The sequence below is a fragment of the Gossypium hirsutum genome, chromosome D10 (genome assembly GCF_007990345.1).
Source record: "Gossypium hirsutum isolate 1008001.06 chromosome D10, Gossypium_hirsutum_v2.1, whole genome shotgun sequence".
Classification (NCBI taxonomy): domain Eukaryota; kingdom Viridiplantae; phylum Streptophyta; class Magnoliopsida; order Malvales; family Malvaceae; genus Gossypium; species Gossypium hirsutum.
Window position 1 is genome coordinate 16,485,415 of NC_053446.1, and position 20,199 is coordinate 16,505,613.

General features: G+C 31.3%; 1 protein-coding gene and 1 long non-coding RNA gene across 5 annotated transcripts; both read left to right on the forward strand.

Annotated features, from left to right (window-relative positions):
• The first annotated feature begins 296 nt into the window (after nt 1-296).
• Nucleotides 297-1,343, forward strand: LOC107914452 (uncharacterized). Its single transcript, XR_001688871.2, has 2 exons — nt 297-655; nt 872-1,343. It is a non-coding gene; the product is annotated as an uncharacterized lncRNA (long non-coding RNA).
• A 5,047-nt stretch (nt 1,344-6,390) lies between these two features.
• Nucleotides 6,391-12,990, forward strand: LOC107914451 (filament-like plant protein). 4 transcript variants are annotated; one of them, XM_016843370.2, is made up of 5 exons: nt 6,391-6,843; nt 7,101-7,311; nt 8,719-8,896; nt 9,477-10,834; nt 12,352-12,990. In XM_016843370.2, exons 2-5 carry the CDS (start codon nt 7,198-7,200, stop codon nt 12,739-12,741), a joined length of 2,040 nt encoding a protein of 679 aa, XP_016698859.1. In that variant the 5' UTR covers nt 6,391-6,843; nt 7,101-7,197; the 3' UTR covers nt 12,742-12,990. The 4 variants fall into 4 exon arrangements, with proteins under 4 accessions (XP_016698859.1, XP_016698857.1, XP_016698856.1 ...); XM_016843368.2 differs by having other exon boundaries at nt 6,554-6,843; nt 7,005-7,311; XM_016843367.2 differs by having other exon boundaries at nt 6,554-6,843; nt 7,010-7,311.
• The last annotated feature ends 7,209 nt before the right edge of the window (nt 12,991-20,199 follow it).

The window sequence follows — 20,199 nt, forward strand, 5'->3', positions numbered from 1 at the left end:
AAAAATGCGTGCTTAGGAACATAGAAATAATATTGATAATAAATAAATAAATGGTATAATGATAATAATATAAAAAGAAAAAAACAGAAGAAAATAATAATAAAATAGCTTGAAATGGACTAAATTGAACTGAAACGAAAAAATGGGGCAGATTTTGAATGAATTAAAAAAAAGCAGGACCAACTTGAACGCGCGCATAACAGTGGAGGACCAAAAGAAAAATTATCCCCGCCTTCCAAAATGTTGTGCAGCGATGGGCCAAATTGAAACAAAAATTAAATATGCGGCTCAATTAAAAAAGAAACAAATGGGTTTAATTGAAACACAACGCAAAAAAGGGGGACTAAACTCGAAATTTCCCCATTCAGGCCAGAACGCGCGGATCCTCCCCTCCGGGTCGGGTTACTGAGCGAATTAAGGCACCAAACGGCGGCATTTTGCTCTGCTTTTTAAAACAGTTTTATTTCCCAAAACAAAACATTTGCAGCCTAAAATTTTAAAACAAAAGGTGCAGCCCCTCTTCTCTGCTAGGGTTTCTTTCAACCCGCCCTTCACGCCACCGTTCTCAGGTGATTCGGCCGATCCGAATCCCGGCACCAAATCTGGCTCCGATTCAGGCGAAGCAGACATGGGTCTCAACGGCGAAACCCCGAAGGTAATATTTTTATTTTTTTATTCAATATAAAAATAGAAAATAAATAAAACACCGAAAATAAAAAAAACAGAGATGCAATTCACCTCTTTTGATTCTATTTCTCTGTTTTCAATCTCCCAATTTACAGTATTCTCCCCATTTTCAGTATACAAATTTGGCTTTATATAGCCCGATAAAATGCTTTATTTTTACAATATTTTCTTCTTGGACTCTTAGTCTGTGTTTGCAGGTATCATGGGGAGTGGTTGGTTCCGAAACGTGCGCCGATTGGCGTCTTGCTGGCGATGCTGGAGACTGTTGGGGGGCTGAATGCTGCGGCGCCAAACCTGCTGCTACCTGCTTAGGGTTTCGGTGTTTTGGGGGTTTGGGTTAGTTGTTTGGGTAATTGGGCTTAGGTTAGTAATTGGGCTTTGTAAAAACTGGGCCGTTTATTTTGTTTATTTTGTTTTAGTTCTACATGCGGGCCCGGGTAAATTGGGCTTATTACATACAATAATTAGTTATTTTAAAATATATTATGGTAGTTCTACCAAAAAATATATATTATGGTAGTTATATTAAAAAATGGTATGATAATAATAGTATAATTTAGATTTATTAGTTATATGAAATATGTACTGTAGTTCCATTAAAAAAGTTGTGTAATTTTATTTTTTTGATTTAAAATAGACTTATAATTTGAGAAGAAGTTTAAGCATAAAATAGAGATTGATTTAGATTAATTATCATTTAAGTAATAATAGAATTATATATCAATTAAAATTTAAGTTTAATTTTATAAACAACTTCCGATAATTAGGCATATTCAACCAGGTACCATCTAACAAAAATCACCCATAAAAAAATTCAAGATTCTTAGTATTAATAAATTAGAAGCATCTCAAAAAAGAATGAAGTTTTAAAGTTATGATTCTTTAAAGAGAGATGGACTATTATTTTAAGTGATGATAAGGTAATATAATATTATGATATTATTTTTTAAAATTTCTCTAAAGTTGTTTATATTGTGTAAAGCAAACACTTTTTTATTTTTATTTTTACCTTATTATTATTATTATTATTTGTTTGGGTTGGTGAAAAACCATTTTCAACAAAACTTTTTAATCATTACTATTAAATGTGTTTAATGCGTTTATTATTTTAGTGTAAATATTTTCCGTATTTATCCTAAATTGTTAAAATTGTTGTACGTTGTTTTACCTACTTTCTTATGTAGTTGTAATTTTTTTATGCTTAATTTTTTTAGTTAAATATTTATTTTATGAGAAATATCAAATTTTTAGGGATCAAAATAATAAAAATTGAAGAGTAAAAAATATTGATCTACAACATATTCATCTTTCAAACATTAAATACATATATTTTCACACAATACGCATGACATAACACATTAATTATGCTAATTAATTATTATTTTGAATAATGTTGTTTAGCATTAATTACATGATGTAAAGCTAATTGCACATTGAATATGTTAAAAACGCTTTAATTATGGTTTCAAATTTTATTATTATAATATTTAAATTTTAAATAAATTAATATATTTTAATTATAACAATTTATAAAAAAATGTTACATTAATTAATTAATGAATTAAAAATATATTATTTGAAAATTAATTAAAAATTAGACATATAAAATCACATGCAATACATGTGACGGTAAAGACTAATTACAATAAACAAAAAACTAACATCTTTTGGACTTTACCATTAGATTTTATAGTTCATTACAGCGGTGTGCAAATTTGGGTAAAACCGAATTAATTTGGTTAACCGACCGAATTCGATTAATCGTTCGGTTAACCGAATTAATTAGGTCGAGGGTCTGTTAATAATTTTTTGGAAGTTCAGTTAACGGTTAATTCGGTTCGAAATTGGTCGGTTAATAGAATTAACCAAATTTAATAAATAATATTATAATATATAAGTATTCGGTCGGTGTGGTTAATTTTTTGGAAATATAAATTAATCGACTGGTTAAGTCAGTTAATTTTTATATGTTTTGTACTTATTTTAACTAAAAATAAAAAAATATAAATTTCGGTTAATTTGGTTAACTGATCGAATTAACTGAAAAAGTTCAGTTCGGTTAACAGTTTAAAATGGTTGGTTAATTCGGTTAATGATAGTTTGGGTCGGTTAATTGGTCGGTTAACCGATTGAACACCCCTAGTTCATTATAAATTTGTATTGTTATACGTATATTGCCAACCCCAATACATGTCCCCTGTGAAAGCCTAAAATGTGTCCTCCAGTGGAGTTGACCCTTCGGCAAACCATGTGCATCTACCTCACCAAATGCGATCCTAAATTAGGTGAACCTCATGTAACACACACCTTCGCCAAACATATGTGAGGTGCACATGAGGAAGTCTATGATCATTGATTACCTAATTGTCCTAAAATGTTATATCCTAGGACATCACATCATTGTCACTTCCAGGAAGCAATATTAAATCCCATTGTCAGTAGTCCCTAAACACGTTGCAAACCTTATCTCCCACAATAAAAGGACTCATTCAATGGCTCAGAGAACAAATGAACACACCATGTCTTCTTCCTTCCCAAAGATACATCCCAAAAAACCTGACATCCTCTGTAGCTCTCCACCTTCCCATAGGTGAACCACCACTCTATCCACCATCTTCTATCTCTTGTTAATCAAACCGGTTAACAATTACATGTAATAAAAATTTTACTAACAAGTGTTAGGTGACGTGATAAGGCATATTATACTCTTAAGAGTAGACGTAGATTTGAACATTGAAGGCAATATTATCGGAAGGAGCAATCATGAATCTTGAACATGAATCGTAAAACAAATCCAAGAATTAAAATAAAAATAAAAAAGATAGCTCTCTTGAAATTACTATAAGAAATAATAATTTAAATTGATTTATTTTGCAAAATATAGAAATAAAACTAAGGTTTATAGCTCTTTTGAAATTACTATAAGAAATAATAATTTAAATTGAATTCTTTTGCAAAATATAGAAATAAAACTAAGGTTTAATTCATAAATTGATACATAAATTGTATTATTTTTTTCAAGTTGGTACTTAATTTTTTTATCATAAGTGGCACTTAAACTATTTTTTTTTTAAATCGGTATCCCTATTAGTCAACCCTCAATGAAACTGGACCTATTAGAAAGATAAAGACAACCAATTAAAAACTACCGGATTGCATAAAAAGAAAAATAAATATTATTTTCTCTTTATATATATATATTTATATATACATTTACTTTGTATTTTTTTTCTCTTCTCCTTTCTCTCATCTTTTTCTCATCTCTCTCAAAAAAACCCCGACAACCACCATGCAATCCACCCTTCATCGACGCCTATCACTGTCACCGACCACGGTGAAGATGCACTTTAACCTGCTTTGATCACTACTACAGAATTGAAAACTTTAAAATAATTTGTTATATGAATTTTTTTTTGATAATTTTTTATATAAAATAATTTTTTCTTATATGATTATATTTTATGTAAGAAAAACTAGCGTTGATTGATTTTTTTTAATTAACCAAAATAATTATTATATTTTAAATATATTAAACACCTTTTTTTTTCGTCCTTGTTGGCCCCATTCATGAAGGGATTTGAATCACACCTTCCAAAATGGTGCACCAACTTTCCTTCTTAAATCATAAATTTTCAAATCAATGTTTCTTCTAACCTATTTTTTCATAGTGAATGAGAATCAATTAAATTAATACATTATGCAAAATATGATAAAAATTTAAAATATAAACTATTGGAAATTTCAAAATAAAACTTGTAGAAAGAAAATTAAGTATAGGTCCAATTAGAAAAATACATTTTATTATTAGGATATTGTTTTCACAAAATTTAAAAATTTATTAAACACATAGCATTTAATAAGACAGATCGTAAGTCCAAAAATTAGACTATATACATTTTTTTCTTGTAATTGCTTTGATTTTAATATATATATTCAACTGTTGATTAAGCCTTAACTCTATTGGTATTGGTATTATTGTCAGTGCAGGAGGACGTGGGTTCGAGTGCGCTTCAGCGCATATTATTCTCGTATTGAAGGGTTGAGGAAGAATTATTAGTAATTCAAAAGAAAGAGATATGAAAAAAACTTATAATAAGATTAATATTAAAAAAATATAAATTCAACTCTCTAACATTTCTCTTTTTTCTACATATGGTATGGAGCAATAATTATTTTTTGTTTAAAAAGAAAAAAAAACCAAAATAATTGATTCAATCCGAAATCAGTGGGAGAGAATAACGCCTAACATATTTGAAAATTGGTAATAAAGACAGACCAAGATTTGGAAAAACCAAAGCCAAAAACAAAAAAAGAAAAAGAAAAGAGAATGAATACAAAATACAACTAATCTAAAATATTAATATTATAATAATAATAATTTTTGTCAAATAAAGGGCAGCCGCCCACTTTTCATTAGACGTCCCCATTCCCCAACATTCTATCATTTTTTTTCAATCATTGATTATTTCCTAATTTTATCCCTCCACTTTCAGAAGTTAATTTCTTTGTTTTAATTTATCAAAATTAGATCATTGCACTTTATTAAATTTGATAATTTCAATTTTAATCTCTTTTAATAATCAATTGTTTAATTTATGTCTTTTAACTAGTTAATTGATGAAAATTTTACATTTTGACCCCTCCGAAAAATAAACAATTCAATTTAAGTTCTTCAAACAAAAAGATAACTTTGACCACTTTAAAAATTTATAATTTTATCTTGATTTTTAAAATTTTTTTGGCTTTGCCCTTAATTCCTTACATATAAATTACTAACTGTTGATTTCTAGGTCAAAATTTAACAAGGAGATTTAGCACTATTATTCAATTGGACTAAGTCCTCAAATTTTTTTATAAAATAAGAGAGTTTAATTATGAGAAAATAGAGTGATTAATTTATCAGATTTCATAAAATAAGGGGGTAAAATTTAGAATTAAACTTTAATATAAAAAAACTATAAATGTTTGCTTTTTTTGAAAAGAGCATAAAATCCCTTTCGATAAATGTGCACGTTTTTATGCTGCAGGTGCGTTTCCCTGCATTTTCTACTGACATTTCTCTCTCCTATTCTCCGCTTATTCGTTTTTTTTTGGAGTGTTTAAATTTGTTAATTATTTTAATCTAATTAACAAATTTAATCAATGATTATTCTTTTTTAATTAGTTTATTAACTAATAATTGTAAAGGCTTGAAATTGATTTTCTTGGCTATTTTTATGGATTTGTTTAATTTTCGGCACATGTGTTGGATACTTTTTGTTTGGATTTTGACATACAAAAAAAGGAATTTCATTCTTATTGAGTTAATTTTATTTGGATGGTTGGTTTTGGAATGTTTTTAAAATTTATATTTATTCTAATGAATTCTGATGTGACATTTTGATTTGGTTTCTTAAATATTATTTCTTGAAATTAATTATGAATTTAATAAAAAAACGAGTGTTCCAAAATAATCCTTCATTTCAAAAAGAAAAAAAAATCAACAATAATAAATATAATTTTTAAAAAATAAAAATTGCCGTGAAGATATTTCAAAATTTTTTAAAAGAAGTTAGATAAAATAAAACTTCAAATTTTGCATATTCAAAAAGAAATAAATTAATACTAAATTATTTTTGGTACATATTAAAAAAATATATAATTTACGGTTTTCCATTTTATTTGTATAAAATAAAATTGCTACAGATACTACGGGTGAGTTTGGATGGGCGATTGGGTGCGGTGCGTTTTAGTTTACCTTTTGTCTCTCTAATCTCACCGCCGCCACCTGTTTTTACACTAACCGTAAGTAAACGCACCGTCCATCCAAACTCACCCTTGCGATGAAGGAATAAATGAAGGAGTTAAAGTAATAAGTAGTTGGATTAAATTGCAATAATTGTGAGTTAATATTGAATATGTTTAAGCGAAGGTAGGAAATGGCGGGCAAGGAGTAGGAGGAATAGGCGATTAGCCATTAGCCTTAGCTGTCTGTCTCTTAAGGATTTAATTTGGTTTGATGGGCTAAATAGCCATAAATGTGAAACTGAAAAGAGGGAAATGGGAGGTTCTAAAGTCCTTGTCTGCCTTTCTATATCTATCTTTCTCAGTCTCCCAGCAATGAATGGCGTAAAATTTGGGAGATTTTGATTTGGATTTCGCCATTCGGGATTCTGGGTAGGTGACTTTCTCTCTCACTGTGACCTTCAATTTTTTTCTAAGACTAATATTTTACTACTAATTATTTACTGTTCTCCCTTTTTAATTCTTTATTATTAGCAGTGTTTATGCATTAATTATATGATTATAGAAAGCATTTCATTTTTTGCTTCTTGGAGGTTAGATTGTCCATTGAGAGTGGATTCTAAGCAAAGTCTCGTCTCAGATTATATTCAAAGAAAAAAAAGTTACCTCGGTTCTTGTTCATCCAACAGTTCGACAACAACAGCAACAACAACAACCAAAAAGTTATGGATTAAACCAAGCACTGAATTGAGTTGAATTGGATTGTGCTCTGTGTTGGAGTTGAAGATGGATAGAAGGAGTTGGCTATGGAGAAGAAAGTCGACAGAGAAGAGTCCAGGCGAAACTGATAGTTCAGGAGGTTCCATTTCATCTTTTTCTGAAAGATTCTCTGATGAGCAGGTATATATCTCTTTTCTTTACTTGGTTTTCTTTGTCATTGTCAATTTATTTGGCAATATTAATATCCCGCAATTTTGTTGAATGGATTCTTCAATTGTGTTGTAAGTATGTCCCTTCTTTGTATCTTGATGGGCTTGTATGAAAAAAAAATTCGGGTTATTTTTGTTGTTGTAAATTGAATGATATCCAATGTTGTTTAACCAGAATTAACTCAAGTTGGTTGTTAGCCCCTTGATGATCCTCTAGGCTGCTTATTTCAAATTTATTATCATTCTCAAACTCTGATGAGACCAATAATTGGGTCTGGATATTCTTGCTTAGGCAATCAGTTAGCTCCATCTACTTTTGTCTTTTAAATGTTTCATTTATGGAGCTCAAGTTTTGCTGAAAATGTTCTTGGATGCTTTTCTTTTTTGGTTAATCTCTGCATTTTTGTTGCTTTGATTCATTTATTATACTTTTTCCTACAATTTTATAGAGAATGTACCAGGAAGTTCCACTCTTCTTGTGTTTATGAGCATAGTTGGACTCAATTTTATAAGAAGGCAATTCTTAAGAGCGAGAAGACTGGAGCAAGCAATAGCATTGAAAAATATGCAGTTTTCATTGTTGCCTGTCTTGAGTTTCATTTGCGCCTGAATTTCACTTGTGAGACATCGCTTCTGATTTACATTTGAAAGAGTGATTAACCCTAAGTCATTGAAGACCTCGAGAGCTTGAGAAGCGAAAAATATTTGGTTTGAGCACTCAAGAATGATTCAGGAATTCTTTATAAGCTTTTCAAAGCTAAGTTAATATTCTTGAAGTGTCTAGTTTTCCTTTCTTAGTAAAAGGAAATTGTCATTGGACCTGTGAAGCCATAAGAGCCTTCAATCACCTTTAACATACGGAAAGGAATTATAGATCACTATTGCCTTAGGTTCTTGCAAAGTTTAGAAGGCTGTTTTTGAAGTTTTCCCTTGCCGTAGGTTATTTTTAAGCAGCCTTGTTTATTACACAAGCATGATTGATCAGACTTTAGTTCCTTCTAGACTTACTGAAGGAAATAAATGATGGTAGTGGGTATGTATTTAAGGTGAGCCACAAGGTGCTCTTTGGACGATTCAGGCATGTGCTCATCTGTCACCGGTTTTATCTTTCCTATTTTTTCAATGAATTCAAATATCTTGGACTTTATGTATAGTTTGTCTTTATAATACGTTATACGGTGACCTATATAACCTGTAAAACAAGTCCTGATTGTTGTATTATGTTCTTGTCTTAATAATTTTCTTCTCACATGATGATAGAGATGTGAGGCTGGTTTTAGAGTTATATGTTCCGTTTGTATGTTTGTATGTAGTAATAATGTCTTTAGATTCTGCTGGTCTGGTTTGGAGACAATCTGATCTTTCTTTGTTTTCAAAGGCTAGCGCCACCATTAGTTCTCAATCACTGGAAGTTACATCAAAAGCTGTACCTGTTGATGAAGAAAATAACAATGTGAGATCTCTAACAGAGAAATTATCTGCTGCTCTTATGAACATCAGTGCCAAAGAAGAGTTGGTTAAGCAGCATGCTAAAGTTGCAGAAGAAGCTGTCTCAGGTATCGTTATTGTAAAAAATTATTATTGTAGTGAGAAAAATAACATTAAAATCAGCACAATCTTAAACAAATAGTTTTGAATAGCACAGGTTTTTACAATCATGATCTCCCCTCTAATTAGAAGACTATGTGGATATGTCACAGTAGTACTGTATTCCTATTTGAATTACATTTAAGTCAAAAAATCAAATCGATATGTATGATGGTGCAGAAAATGGCAGCAAATATAGCTTCTATGTTCATCTATTTATTAAAGAAGGTCGCCCGAATGGTATTTTACCTCCTTTTTTGTTTCATTGGCTGTGATTTACTGATATACGGCTGCAAGGGGGATCAGAAGATAAAACAGAGAATGATAGAAAAACTTTTTGAGAGATGAAATGTTTATAGAATAAACAACTTAGTAGTTGTATTCATGTTTGTGGTCAACTAATGAGTAATAGTTTTTTCTTGGTAGCATGTTTCTCTTGGAAGTTTAGGGTTCTTCTTTTCTCTCTCTCTCTCTCTCTATATATATATGAAAATCTGCTGCAACAGAGAAGTTAACTGTTTGTTTTATTTTTCTTGAATATGAAATTAGGCTGGGAGAAAGCTGAAAAGGATGTAGTAGCTTTGAAGCAACAGCTTGATGCTGCTATGAAGAAAAATGCAGCACTTGAAGATCGAGTTGGTCATCTGGATGGGGCACTCAAGGAATGCGTTAGACAACTTAGGCAAGCAAGGGAAGAGCAAGAGCGGAAAATCCATGAAGCTGTTTCCAAGAAATGTCATGAGTGGGAATCTTCCAAGTCTGAGCTTGAGAGTCAGCTTCTGAATCTCAAGGTCCAACTTGAAACCGCCAAAAATGACACTGCTGCCTCAGTTGATCCTGACCTTCAACTGAAGCTTGATGCATTTGAGAAAGAAAATTCAGCCCTTAAACTTCAGCTCCATTCTCGAGCTGAGGAGCTAGAACGTAGGATTATTGAGAGGGACCTGAGCACTCAAGCCGCTGAAACTGCCAGCAAACAGCATTTGGAGAGCATAAAGAAGTTGGCTAAGCTTGAAATCGAGTGCCGCAGGCTAAAAGCCATTGCTCGTAAAGCATCCCCTGCTAATGATCAGAAGTCTTACACTGCCTCCTCAATTTGTGTTGAATCTTTTACAGATAGCCAATCAGACAGTGGGGAGAGGCTACTTGCTGTTGAAACAGATATGCAAAAGATGAACGGGTTGGAGATGAATGGATGTGATAGAAGCAGCTCAGATGCATGGGCATCTGCACTCATTACAGAACTCGATCAATTTAGGAAGGAGAAGGCCGTTGGAAGAAACATCATGGCCCCTTCAGTCGAAATCAATCTCATGGATGATTTTCTTGAAATGGAAAGGCTTGCAGCTTTGCCGGATACAGAAAGTGGAAGTGGTTTTAATGATGCCGGTCCGGTATCTTATCAAACCAGTATAGTTAAAAACCCATTGAAGGCTGATCTTGAAACCTTAGTCCACCGGGTTGCTGAACTAGAGGAGAAGCTAGCACTGACCGAAGAAGAAAAGTCGGAAATGCAGATAGCTTTTACTGAATCTCAAAAACAACTTAAAACATTGCAGAATCAACTAAGTGAAGCTGAGATAAGGTTCAAAGATGTGCAAACTCAATTAGCTCTTGCTGACAACACAAAGCAAGCTGCAGAGAAAGAAGTAAAAGTCGCCAACATGAATCGAGAAGTGGCAGAATCAAGACTTAGAGATGCTGAAACTGAAATAAAGACACTAATGTCGAAAGTTACTTCGTTAGAAGAAGCACTCGGAAAGGAACAAGCATTGTCTACTGAAAACATGAACAAGTGCAAAGAATTGGAGAACGAACTTTCTAAAATGAAATGTGAAACCAAGCTCCGACAGGAGGCTGAGCTCCAACATGCAGCAAAATATAATGAAGAGTTGAAGGTGCAGCAGGTTAGTTATTTAGTATGCTTATTTTAATTGTAGGTACTGCTTGCATCAAAAGAGAAATCTATTTTTTAAGGAGCAAAGCTTATATGCAAATGTTAGTTCAAATAGAAACTGCATCACTTCAGTCTATTCTGTAAGTTGGCATTTTCTATTGCATTGCTTCACATAGGTTCATCTAGAAGAAGTAGGAAGTAATCAAAACCGAGTTTGGTTTTTGGTTAAGTCGGTTTAAATAATTTTATTAGTGAGTTATTGGTTTCAGTTTTCCAAACCAAATAAACTGAATAAACCAACATATATAACCCTTTACATCTCCTCACCTTAAACCCAATACCCCCACCCATACTAAAATAGTTTGGTTAGGTTAAGTCGGTTGAGGATGCTATGGTCGGTCATTTCAGTCGGTTTTGGTGCTTCAACCAGTTTAATTGATATTTTCTATATAAAAACTGAACTGGTCAAACCGATGTTTTGCTCACCCTCTATATTTTAGCATCGATGTCCAATATAATGCTGTAAAATGACTGATTTTGGAGGTTTAGAATTCTGCATTTGTCTTGAAAAACTGACTTGAGTTTTGCTATTTGTCATGTAAGATTTTATATAAGGATATCACTCTCTGACTCTTCGTTTCTTTTAGAAACTTGTGTCTCACACTAGTGTCAGACACACATAAGGATATCACTCTCTGAGGATCTTCCAAATGCATGAAAAAACTTAAGAAAAGCTTACATGCCCTTCTTGGGCAGATACCTGAGTCTGGGTAACATAGTTTTATAACTGCCTCAATTTACTAAGCTTTGGATGAATATTAGTTTAATTCCCCAGATGCAGTGACAATCTATTCCTACACATGCAAATGCGCTTTTAATTTTTCTCCAATCCATGCAATTGCTCATTGTGTAAGTTGCTGTTTGAGTACTGGAGAGTATCAACTTCAAGTGCTGGCTTTTGGTATAAGATGCAACTCTATGTTACTCATACTGGGAGTGAGATTTGGATAGACTAATCCAAGGGTTAGGTTAGCCATAGGTCCAACCCGACCTGACCCAGGTTTGGACAAGATAATTTTTACTTGAATTAAAATTTAATAATAAAATTAATATTTTACTTAAAACTATAGAAATATTAATATAAAAAGTTTGCTAGATCAAACTCGGTAGAAATGGGCTTGGCTAAGAGATTTTTTTGGGCTACAACCTAACCCAACTTGTGAACATCTTTAAATATGGTCATGCATGTTAAATTTTTACCAAGTTTTTAGTTCAAGTCCGTAAATTAAATTTTTTCTAAAAGTTTTTGATAACTCATATTTTCATATCCATATACTAGACAAAGATATTTTAAGAAAAATGCAAGCGAAGATGTGTACAAAGTAAACTGACGTGGGGTGTGAGATGGGATTAATGAGCCTTCCATTTTATTTCTAAAAAAAATTGTTCAAAGAGTGATCGTCAATTGGCACAGTCTTTGTGAATTGCTAGCTGTAATGTTATAAACATGAGAGTGGTTATATGCAGGACAAGGAGCTATCAATTGCAGCCTGTAAATTCGCAGAGTGCCAGAAGACGATTGCTTCATTGGGGCAGCAGTTGAAATCACTTGCGACACTGGAAGATTTTTTGATAGACTCTGATAAGCCATTGGAGCTTGTAGATGGAGAATTAAAATGTACTGGAAACAGTGAGAAACAACCAAAACTGGGTGTTACTGGCATGGAATTTCCGAGAAGAGGCTCTCCTGAATTTTCTAAAATAGTAGGTGAGTATACTAAATCTTTAGAGAATCAGAATAGCAATGCTATTATCAAGGAATCTACATTACCGGTTAAACCTGTTATCCTCTCTAGCAGAACTCGAACCGGTTTCGGGAATATTTTCCCTCGCAGTAGGAGTGGGAAACCGATTTGAATATCTGTTGTCACTCATATTTGGTTTTAGACCCAAATCTTTAGCTTGTGAAGCAACAGGTATATATAAAAATACTCAAGACGAAAAGTAATTACGAAAAATAATTACTCAAAGAAAATTAGTATACAAATATAGCATTTCTTTTTCCATGTTTTCACTTTCCCTTATATTTATAAGATTGTTAGTATTGTTTTATTTTACTTCATTATCTTATAATGATAAAATAATATACTTCGAATTTTATTTCCATTTTTTCTATTATATCAATGGATTAATTTTTCTTTCCCTCATTAAACTAAACATGTTCAAAGGTTAGAGAAATTCAAATGAGTCCAAAAATTTATATGTTAATAAGAGAGTTTTACTAAAAATAAAAGACTTTAAAAAAATAAGTTTAAAATAAAATGTTCATTTGGATAAAAGCTTCAACCTTAGCCCTAACATTTAAGGTTGAAGCTCAATTCAAACTGTCTTTGTTTTCACTTATGTCAAGCATTACACCCATATTTTTACGTAATTAATCAATTATGTTAATTAATTGTATATTTTTATTTTGTTTTGTAAACATCTACTAATATATATATTATGAAAGTATTAAAAATAAAAGAAGATAAGAAATGAATATACCGAATAATCACAAAAGTACGATTTAATATACTGATTTAGAATAAAATCACAAACCCAAATTGTTTACGTACCAGCAATACCATAGTCCCAAAGGTTAGAGGATAAGCGAAATGCTTAACAACTTGGAAAATAATTTCAGCGGACTCAAAATGGTTAAGAAATAGTTTTGGCTGTTTTTTTTCTAAACAAAAACGTGGGGTGAAAGTAAAGGGACTTTTCACCTTTTTAACCTCACGAACTGCTATATGCAGTTTCTCTTCAGATTTTTTTTTTATTCAAATGTAAAGTGCAAGAAAACTGATCTATTATGTGAGGAGTTTTAAGTACATTATGGACGTCTACACTAACATTTTCCATCTGTACGTAATTGTCACTTATTCTCACACTTAAGTATTAAGACATCATTATCTCTTTTTATTTTTCTTCAAGTTTCATATAGAAAGTAGGTCGTGTAACCAACATACAGTATTTTTGAGAGCTGGCTACCATATAATTGTTAGGTGTATGTGGCAGCTCGTGAATATAAGTAAAATTTGCATGCAACACCCCAGATTCATTTAATTGCATTTCCAATTGTTCACGATCTGTTTTATTATTAAAATGATAACCAACATTTTGTATTCACAATTTTGTTCACTATTAATACAATTGAATGAGACACTATAATAATCTTTCCTTTTCCTCGAATCTCTCTATTTCAATTTAACTGCTCTCTAGATATGTTTCGTTAAATCAAATCATACTTGATCATTGATAGCATACTAAGATAGCTAACATTGAACTGGAAAATAAAAAAAATGGTCAAAGGTCATAAGGGTACGTTATAGAGATATCTAATTGATCTCATGGGTATCGCACAACTTTAAAGCAAAGATCGTATCTTCTATTACCCATATTGGTCATTCCATGCACATGTGGTATGAAACACATGCTACCGCATTACTTTCCCTTTTCTTGGGGCGTATGTATGTTATTAAGATTTCAATACCATACAAGTAATAGTTCAGATATACTCAATATCTAATTTGAGTTTTCTACTCTACCTTTTAATGAATTTATCTACAGGACTCCCACCTAACAAAAGGACAAAAAAAAAGTGAATTGTGGGATCTATTATTCACTTTTGTTCATTATTTCATCACTATATAACCTCATCTTGATTTGTTATTAAGGCAATTATGTTTTAAGTTTGAGCTTTCATTAAAAACTCCAGTTTTGTAAAGGTTAAAACTGATCCCATCTCTACATGACACTAAGTCATAGAAGTGGCATATGTGAGAAGGCCAATCATCTGTCCCACATACCTTTAATCATATATTTGTACATAACATACTCGTGTATGCATTTAAGGAACAAAGTAATAAACTTTAGAAGGCATTAATAATAATTTGATTCATATGAGTCTCTAATATATATCAATAGTTTAAAAAACTGTTCATAAGTCTCAATGTAGCTAACACATTAGATTCTAGGCAAACCTAGAGATCTAGTATGCTTATTGAAACATCTCTCCCTATTGGTTTCATAAATGAGTTAGCAGCCATTTCTTGCATAGATATGTATTGTATGTTGACTTCTCTGTGTGCAACAATGTCTTGTACAAAATTGCACTTTACGTTTATGTGCTTAATTCTTGATGGTATTTGGGATCTTTAGTGAATGCCATTGCAGCTTGACTATCGCAATTCACTAACACTCGTGATACATATTTACCAAATCCAAAATGAATCAAGCATTGTTTTAAGTTGAACTGCCTCTTGCATTGCAGCTGAAATTGCCACAAACTCGGCTTCCATTGTGGACAGTGCAATACAAGCTTGTTTCTTGTTGACCCAGGAGATTGCACTTGTAACAACTTGATTTTTAGTGGTGCTGGAAATGGTGGTTTCAGAATCCCGTTCTTCGATGATCGAGTCCGTAAATATTATTAATTAATATTTATGAGTCAATTATAGTGTTATATCTAATTTTGATTCAAAAAATTTGTTAATTGGGTAGTTAGTTAAGGTACAAGTGTTTTGATCCTAAAGTCTGTAGTGTTAGAAAATGAGGTATCGAGACCTCGTTTCTATAAACCAAACCCATAAATATTTTTATTAAACATTTAAGGAGTTATTATTTAGGTGAATTGAATTTTGAATATATAATTTCACCGAATTAATAACCAATTAAAGTATAATGAATAAATTGTAAAAATTTTAAAAGTTAATCCATATAAATTTTTAATTACCAAAAGGCTTAAACAGTAATTAAATAAAATTCTAAAATGACAACTAAATTAAATAAAATTCTAAAATGACAACTAACTATTTTAATATGATAATGGGCGGTTGGTATGACGATTAGCATAAATTTTATAAAATTATGATATAATTAAAATTATAAAATATAATTAATTAAATAAAAGAAAGCCAAGTGGAAAGAAAGATAACATTTTTTCTTTCTTCTTCATCCATTCACTAATTCTTCAAGGAAAGGAAGCCATTCTTTTAGCTTCATGATATTAGGCCCTTGCATGATAGGTAAATTAAAGTCCGTTTCTTGTATTTTTTAAAATGTTTTTAAGGTTGTGAGAGATTGATTTAATTAACTCGCGTGTCAATATTTGAAACTGTTAAAGTTTATAAATGATGTCATTGATGAATGCTTGAAGTTTTAATGATAAATTGTTAGTTTATAAGTTTAGAAGTAAAAATGACTAATTTTTAAAGTGAAAACTGATAATTTTGAGCTTAGGAACTAAAGTGTAAATATTTCGAAATTGATATGAAATATATGTAATTATAGATAATAGAGGGTTATAGAAGGATAAAATTAAAATCATATTGAAAAACGAAGCTTAAATGTGAAAAATATAGCTATTTTGTTTTTAGGGACTAAATTGAATAAAATGCAAAATTTTAAGGAACCTATGAAAAATGAAATTGAATTGATATATGTTTACAATAGGCTATTAAAAGATGTTTAGAACTGATAAATTTGAAATGAATTATTATAGATCAAGATTTGAATCAATCGGAAGATAATCGAGAAAAAAATGAGAAATTGCATATCAATCCCTGGCACATTGTTTTCTTGTTGTTTTTCCAAGCCAATCCATCTGGGACTTACTTTATTAATTCATAATATGTTCGTGTTATATTGTGTAATTTTCTAGTTGTATTGTCGTGATTATAATGCTTTTTTTGGCATCAAATGGATTTAATCGTAAAATACAAATTAAATGATAAATTTGGATAAGTATATGCTATTGAATAGATGTGAACAACTATGTATTTTAATAGTACGTATGTGATGATGTTACAAGGTTTAAATGGTATATGGATTGCTATTCAAAATATGAAAAGTTTGTATATGGCTACAGGGTTGAAATGATACGGAAATGGTAACTGTGCTTGTGTGAAATTAGTAAAAAATTAGGATACGAATGACATGTCATTAGGTTTCAAATGAAAAAGGAAAGGATTCAAACAAACAAAAAAAGAAATCGGGTGTTGGTCAAGGATTCCTTTATCGATAGTTGGGATCTAGCATGTGTTGCGGATTCTCGATAGCTTGAGTGAGCAGTATCAAATAAAGTTTGCAAAAGTAAACCTGACCTACAGCTTGTGCGAGCAGCCCAAATATCATAGGTTGTCTGAAGAAATTCAAATATTACAACTTGTGTGAGCAAATCGATCCCGTGTATCTGATTTCATTTTACTTTAGTTCTCTGGGCGAAAGTAGAAATGAAAATGGTACTAAATGAAATCGATATGTTTGGAATAAATATATATGAATGAATTTATATATGTATTACAAGTTGGATATGATTTGGTTAGTGTATGTTATATGATGGATTGTTATTTCACTATATGAATGCGTTTTAAGCTTATGACACGTAATCAAACTAAACTATTTGATGTATTTGTGAAAGTAAATGAATATGCAAGATGCCAAAGGATTGCTATGTTTGTAACAATGTATTTCGATTTCTAAATTAGTGAAATGTCAAGGTAAGTTAAAATAAATTTCATATGGACTTACTAAGCAATCAAAATGCTTACCTGTTATTACCTTTTTCCTTGTAGATTGTCAGGTTGCGGAATGCATTGGTTGAATCACCATAAAGCTCACACTATCCTATCTGTGATTTGGTAGGCTAATGCCTGATTAAATCTTGGTTACGTGGAATGTACATTAGGTTAATGTGTGTGTGTGTGTTTTGGTACCATGATAAGTTCATATGTGGGTCTTGTAAATGGAAAAATATGTTGGATGTTTAAAAGTGTGAATTGGGTTGAAATGTTAATCAATGCTTGACTATGGTGACTTAATTTCTATTGGACTGTAAGTGAATGTTTTGGGCAATATTATGAACCATATTTTTGACTTTTCATGAATGATAGTTTGATGGTACAATGACATGCTTGAGCCTGGGGATGGTAAAGTTAGATATATTGCTTGTATGGTTTGAATGTATGGTTATGTAGTTGTGTTCTAATAGGTTGTTTGATGTGTTTTTGGTGGCAAATTAAGGCATGTTGACTTGGTTGATTTTGGAAAAGGTTAAATGATGAAATGGTTTCATTTTGTTTAGTTTTGTACAATTCTAAGTAAGTCTAATGGCATCATTTGAATCAAAACTTGTTTGGGCATGGAAAGGAACCAAATGGTAGATTTTGGCATTTTGGTATTGAAGTATTGATACTTTGGAATAGGTATTGGTACTTAGCTCTTTCAAACAAGTTTTTAAACAAACAGAATGCCAATTTGGTATCGGTATTAAGGTAAGGTATCGGTACTTTGATCCAAGTATCGATACCTTATGAATTTAATTTGAGTTTATGAAATATTGAAGCTAAATTTGGTATCGGTACCTTTAAGGGGTATCGATACCAGTTAATGAAATTTTTTAAACTTTACAATATGGTTCTTGTTCATGCTCGGGTACTAAATGAGCTTTCGTAAGCTCGATTAAGTTTCAAAAAAGTTTAATTAATGTAAAATAATTGTATTTATGAGATGTTTGATTGTTTAATTGATTTATTTCCAATAATTCTGATAGTAGTTATTTCGACAACTGTTGTGGCATCCTGTGTAACAGCCCGATTTTAAGCCTAGTCGAAACAGTGGTTTCAGGACCACAAATCTGATGAGGAAAATTTTATTTCTTATTATATTTTTATCGTCTACAATTTCACAAAAATATTTCGTGAAAATTTTGTTCGAAAATTTCGACGTTTGAGCACTCAATTTAATCAAAAGGGCTAAATTGTAAAAAGTGCAAAAGTTGAGTTCTAGAAGCTAGAGGTGTCAAATTGCAATGAAATTTTAAATTGGAGGTCCTTAAATGGTAATTAGACCATTGGTTATGTTATGGACAAAAATGGACATGAAATAGGTGAAATAGGTGAAATAGGATATTTTTAAGTTAAGGGAATTTTGGTAATTTAGTAATTAAGATAAATTAAAAAGACAAAATAAGGCCAAACTCATCATCTTCTCCATGAGTGCTGGCCGAATATCATGTGGGCTCCATGGCTAGGGTTTTTTCATTCTTTCAAGATTCATGGTAAGTCCGTTCTAGCCCCGTTTTTCTTGTTATTTATCTTTTTAGAATCCCGGTAACTTGCTTAAGCTATTTCTATCATTAATTCGAGCTAGAAATTATGTTTGAAAAATTACCCATAGATGAAAAGTGTGAATTTTGATGTTTCATGATAGAATATGAAGCTTATAATTATGTTAAACGATTTTTGCTAAACGATTTTCAGCGAAAACAAATGAAACGGTATAATTGTTAAAAATTATTCTTGTTCATAAGTGCACTTTAGAGCAAGAATTTGATGTTTCTATAGAAGGAAAAATTGTTCATCATGTCATAAAACATAAGAAAAAGGAATAAAATTTAATTTCTGAGCCTAGGGGCAAAATCATAATTTTGTAAAACTTTAGGGGCAAAAATTTAATTTTTCCAAAATGTGATTTTTGGACTGGATTGAATAATGTGAGTGTAAAATAAGTTAAATATGTTATTATAAGTCAATAAAGACAAGGAATTGACTTTGATTAGTGAAAAAGAAAAAATGAGAAAAAATGAGAAATTTCCCGATTGAATATTCAGAATAAAAAGGGATACAAATGAAGTGACAGAAATGATCACATGTGTGACATCGACTGTGTGTAGGTCACTATGTGAAAGTGAAAGTGAAAGTGATGGTCACGTGTGTAGTACTATGTGTAGGCTACTACGTGTACCGGAATGAAAGGTCGCATGTGTAGTACTATGTACAGGCTACTATGTGTACCGGATAGCTTCGATCACGTGTGTAGTACTATGTGCAGGCTACTACGTGTATCGAATATTAATGGTCATGTGTGTAGTACTATATGCAGGCTACTACGTGAACTGGAAAGTTTGATCACGTGTGTAGTACTATGTGAAGGCTACTACGTGTATGGAATGATAATAGTTAAATGAGTGGTACTATGTGCAAACCACCGAATGTTCTCTATTATACCGACATGTTTAACGGGATATGAGAAATTGAAAACCAATAAGAATATGTGATTGAAATGAGATGAGTTGCAAAAGAGTCAATGGAGTGATGAAGTTTTGTACCGTGCTTACAAAATAAATTGTTATAGTGTTATGTGAATGAGTGAATTTGAAACAGAACAGATTTGGACAGTGACAGTGACGTTAGTTTGAAAAATCACCAAAAATTATAGGAATTGATTTAGTGTTGAGTGAGATATGTAATTAAATTTTAATGAGTCTATTTTAATAAAAAAAACAGAGCAAGCAAAAGAGTTATACATTTTGAGATATTTGAATTTTAGTGGGGC

Bases quoted from the DNA above. Each gene is read 5' to 3' on its own strand.
- LOC107914451 (XM_016843370.2), top strand. From the start codon at position 7,198: ATGGATAGAAGGAGTTGGCTATGGAGAAGAAAGTCGACAGAGAAGAGT. The intron at 7,312-8,718 runs GTATATATCTCT...TTGTTTTCAAAG, and splicing joins AAAGATTCTCTGATGAGCAG to GCTAGCGCCACCATTAGTTC. The intron at 8,897-9,476 runs GTATCGTTATTG...ATATGAAATTAG, and splicing joins TGCAGAAGAAGCTGTCTCAG to GCTGGGAGAAAGCTGAAAAG.